We start from the raw sequence: 5,000 nt of genomic DNA on the forward strand, positions 1-5,000 counted from the left end.
TTTTGCCATCCATCATCTGATCGTATATCTCTATTATTCCCTTGATTTTTAAAGTTATAGTTCAATTCATGTTCCTATTCTAAGTTAAGGATAAAAACTGTAATGATTTTATTCATTAGCTTATTGCTATCTGTTATTTCGTATTTTCCGTTTTTCTTGATCCTCTTTTCTCTCCTGATTCGCTTTCCCGGCTTTTTCCTTCATTTTACTTTCTCGTCGCTTATTCGTCTCCCCTCGAGTCCTGGCGTGTTTCGTTGTGTTCTTCTCGCTTTCTCTCTGTGTCTCTTTCTCTCTCTGCTCTCTCTCTCTCTCTCCTCTCTCTCTCTCTCTCTCTCTCTCTCTCTCTCTCTCTCTTCTCCTCTCTCTCTCTCTCTCTTCTCTCCTCTCTCTTCTCTCTCTCTCCTCCTCTCCCCTCTCTCTCTTTCTCTCCTCTCTCTCTCTCTCTCTCTCTCCTCTCTCTCTCCTCTCTCTCTCTCTCTCCTCTTCTCTCTCTCTCTCCTCTCTCTCCCCTCTCTCTCCTCTCTCTCCTCTCTCTCCTCTCTCTCTCTCTCTCTCTCTCTCTCTCTCTCTCTCTCTCCTCCTCCTCTCTCCTCTCTCTCTCTTCTCTCTCTTTTCTCTCTCTCTCTCTCTCTCTCTCTCCTCTCTTCTCTTCTTCTCCTCTCTCTCTTTCTCTTCTCTCTCTCTCCTTTCCGTCTCCTCTCTTTCACTTTCCTCTCTTCTCTTTCTTTTCTCCTTTCCATTTTCTCTTATCCTCTTCTCTCTGCGTATTCTCTCTTTTATTTTTTTCTCTTCTCTTTCTTTTTTTCTTCTTCTTCTTTTTTTTCTTTTTTTTCGTTTTTTCTCTCGTTTTCTTTTCCCTTCGTTTCCCTTTCTTCTTTTCTCTTTCTCTTTTTCTTCTCTCTCTTTTCCTGCTTCTTTCTTCCTCTCCTCCTTCTTTCCTTCCCGTCTCTCTCTTTCCTTCTCTCTTTCTTTTTTCTTTTCTTCTCTCTAAACTTTTCTCTTTCTCTTCTCTTTTTTTTTTTTTTTTTTTTTTTTTTTTTTTTTATTATTCGTTTTTTATGCAGTTTGATATTTAATTCGTTCTCGCTGTTACACCTTTTCTTCTTCTTCTTCTTCTTCTTCTTCTTCTTGGTCTGCTGTGATTTTTCTTGCTTCTGTTGTTGGGGTTTATGTCTGTGTTGCTCTCTCTCTCTCTCTCTCTCTCTCTCTATCTATATATCTATCTATCTATCTCTCTATCTCTCTCTCTCTCTCTCTCTCTCTCTCTCTCTCTCTCTCTCTCTCTCTCTCTCACTTTTTCCCGCTTGATATCTTTTACCCTTCCCTTTCACGTTAAATTTATTGAATTTTCTCATTATACGTTTGATATCAGACATTAAATTCTATATTAAGACTTTATTACTTTCTACCATAGCTACTCGTCCCCCTCCCGCCGCCTTCCTCCCCACCCTCTCTCTCTCTTCCTCCCCACCCTCTCTCCCCTTCCTCCCTACCCTTTCTCTCCTTTGCTCCCCACCCTCTCTCCCCCTTCCTCCCCTTGCGTCACCATTTTTAGCCCCAGAGTTGTAATCACACTGTATTTTCCTCGCACCATAAATCACTTTACCCTCCCTGCGTTTCCCCTTCCTCCGCCCCTCGTGTGTGTGGCCAGCTCTGCCTCCCTTCTCCCTCCCCTCTGCCTCCTCTCTGCCTCCCCCTCTGCCTCGTCTTCCCTCCATCTCCTCTCCCCTTCCTCCTCCTCCTCCTCCTCCTCCTCCTCCTCCTCCTCTCCTCCCCACCTCATCACTTCCCTCTCTCGTCTCCTCCCCTCGCCTCGTCATCCGTGTCCTTCCCTTGCCTCAGTCTGCTTTCCTTCCCTCGCTCACCCTCCTTCCCTGTTCTCCCCTTCTCTTACCTTTCCTCTCCTCCCCACGTCTTCCCTCTCCTTTCGTCCCCTCGACTTCCCCTCCGTTTACCTTGCCCCTACCTCTTCGCCTTCCCCTCGCTGCCCTCCCCTCCTGGCCTCCCCTCGCCCTTCCCTCGCCCTCTCACCTTTCCAACTCATTGCTCTCTCTCTCTCTCTCTCTCTCTCTCTCTCTCTCTCTCTCTCTCTCTCTCTCTCTCTCTCTCTCTCTCTCTCTCTCTCTTCCTCTTCCTCTTCTACTTCCTCGCCTTCTTGTCTCTCTCGCTCTTCATCTATACATTTATCTATCTCTTTACTTTTATCTTACTCTCCCATCTCCATCTCCCTCCCTTCGTCTTTCTCTCAGTTTCCGTTATTCCCCTTCCTCCTCCTCCTCCTTCTTTTTCTTCGTCTTTTGCTCTTATTTTCTTGCTTTATTATGTTTTCTTTCTTAAATCGTTATTTGGTGACGAATGCTTGAAATATGATTCTGCCTTTCTGACTCGGTTATTTTAACTTTTTATATATATAATTACAGTGTTTCTGTTAATTTGTGAATGCAGAAGTTGTCGTTTTTGTTAAGTTATTTTGGTCATTTCAGTGTGCGATGTTAAATGTGAAGGATAATGATGAATATCATGTCAACAATAATCGTAATGTAGTTATTGTTGCTGCAATAATAATACTAATGAGTGTTATAATGATGATTATTATGGGAATTATAGTTACAACTTGCATATTACCAAATTATTATCGCTGTTATCACACACACTTTCATATATCATCCAACCATCTACATTCATCATCATCTCTCATCACCATCATCACCATCATCATCATCATCATCATCATCATCATCATCATCATCACCATCATCATCATCATCATCATCATCATCATCATCATCATCATCACCATCATCATCACCACTCATCACCATCACCATTGCCCCCTTATCAATGCCCTTATCACCATCCTTCCCTCTATGTGCCCCCCCCCCCGCGCCCCCCTGCGTATCGCTCAATGCAGCGGCCTCCATTTAGGGATATCCGGGAGGTGTGTATTGACTGGGTGCGAGCGCTCGCTCTCACGCGCCGCGACCCTCTGCGATACACCATTTGGCCGAGCCGGGCCCTCGCCCGCGCCCTCTGCCTCTCCGCCTTCCTTACGCACGGCGGAGGGCGCGCTCTCGCTCTCGCTCTGCGCTCGGGCTCTCTTGCGCTCATACTCTACGACTGCTCTTTCTCTCGTCCTTGCTCTACGGCAGCTCTCTCGCTCTCGCTCTTGCCCTTGCTCTTGCTGTCTCTCTCACAGTCTCTCTCTCTCTCTCTCTCTCTCTCTCTCTCTCTCTCTCTCTCTCTCTCTCTCTCTCTCTCTCTCTCTCTCTCTCTCTCTCTCTCTCTCTCTGGTATTTCCTCTGTCGATTTCTCTCCCTTTGTATGTACGGTTTATGGAACCAGTCAGTCACTGAGAAAAAAAAAACCATTGGTTTGGAGAGAGAGAGCGGGAGCGAGAGCGAGAAGGGGGCGGACCCAGACGCCCGTTTCCTCCTGTCCTGCACCTTCTCCCCCCCCACCCCCCGCCTCGCCGGGCCTCCGCCCCCTCGAGCCAGCCAGACTTGTGTATTTCTTCCCTTTGATCACACAAGAAGCTCCGTCCGACTTAGAGGACTTTTTCCTACCCTGCCGTTTCGAAGAATCTCTCAAGAAACCGCTCAAGGAACCTCTCAAGGAACCGTCAAGTCCTCCTGGCGGCCTCGTTCGGCACCTGCCGTTCCTTCGTGGCGCTTCGGGGAAGAGACAAGTCCCAGGAGTCACGCGTCTGGGATGCCATCTCCAGCTCCTTTTCTTTTACGGGAATTTTAAAAAATGAAATAAATGAAAAAAAAAGTAATAAAAAAAGGAAAAAAACATGCCAACAGCTCCTCATCGTGCGTGCGTGGCGTGACTCAGCTCTGCGTGATCCCCGAACGGAATTCCCCGTCAGCGGCGGGCGGGAGGAGGAGGGCGCAAGCATGACCCGGTGGGAGGGCGGAGGATGACGCGAACGAGCAAGTGTGAGGGATGGTCCCGACGCGGACCTCTCGCGCCCTGACGTCACCCTGAGTCGCGGCGAGGGTGGCGGGGGCGGCGGCGGCGACCCGAGGCTGGGCGTGCGTCGAGGTCCTGCTCTGAGGAATCACGGCGGACTACACCACGGGGGGTGGGGGGTCATGGGTAGCAAATGGGAGGTTCTCAGGCGCTCTCTTAGTGCGTGCGGGGGATTACGGTAGGGTTCTGCCAAGGTTCATTTCCTCGATGGCTCCGCAAGGGTTCACTTTCTCAGGTCTCTGTGGTTAACTTTCTCAGGTTTCGCTAGGGTTCATTTCTCAAGGTCTCCGCTGGGGTTCACTTGCCGCTTGAGTTAATGAGCTTCGAAAACAGATGCCGAAATATTTGCTGCGGCGAAACATGCATAGATGTAAATAGATTGTACTTAGTTTCAGGATAAATAATCAAGTTAAATATGTCAAGAACTAGGGAGACGTGTCGACATCTATGGCTGTGACCCAATAAGTTTTTATGTGAAAAGAATAGTGTAAATATTAAAATTCCAAACGAATATGAAAACAAACTGGGAAGGCTTTCGTAGATTTTTGTTTAGCTGAGCCGCGACCTGCATGTGACTAACGTCCAGCCCCAGAGAGCGCAAGGGTTGATGCGAGCGGCCCCCTTCCTGCGGCGGATCCCCTGCACGGGCTGGAGCTCTAACCGCGCTCTTTCCTCTTTCCAGCCGAAGTGGAGCGGAAGGTGGAGACCCGAACGTCGTCCGAGTGGACGCCGTACCAGCACCAGCCGCTCGGGCTCAGTAGGAGCGACGTCCCGCGAAGGGTAAGTGCTGCTCCAGCAGGTCCGCTTCTTCCGTCAGCGCCTCCGTCTACACATGAAAGATGCACCTTATTTTTTTTATAAACATAGATCTTGTATTTGATCTCAAACTTAGTTTTCCTCCTGCGTTCGTGCGCCTCTGAAAGGCGACCGAACACGCCCGAGGCGCCGGAGCCGTCGCTGACGTTGCTTTCCTTCCCCAGAGTCCGTGCCCGTCGCCGTCGGGCAGCGAGCGTGCGGCCACGGCCACG

The 5,000-nt window shown here is 49.0% G+C and overlaps 1 protein-coding gene across 1 annotated transcript in view; it reads left to right on the top strand.

The window, feature by feature from the left end:
- The window catches only part of LOC119584811, a 47,315-nt gene that overhangs the window by 36,293 nt on the left and 6,022 nt on the right, over positions 1–5,000 (top strand). The window contains 2 exon segments of the mRNA XM_037933453.1: positions 4,655–4,752; positions 4,953–5,000. The exon segment at positions 4,953–5,000 is cut by the window's right edge and continues 138 nt beyond it. Of these exon segments, the coding sequence (XP_037789381.1) occupies positions 4,655–4,752; positions 4,953–5,000 (146 nt within the window).

Source organism: Penaeus monodon, chromosome 18 (genome assembly GCF_015228065.2).
Source record: "Penaeus monodon isolate SGIC_2016 chromosome 18, NSTDA_Pmon_1, whole genome shotgun sequence".
Lineage (NCBI taxonomy): Eukaryota > Metazoa > Arthropoda > Malacostraca > Decapoda > Penaeidae > Penaeus > Penaeus monodon.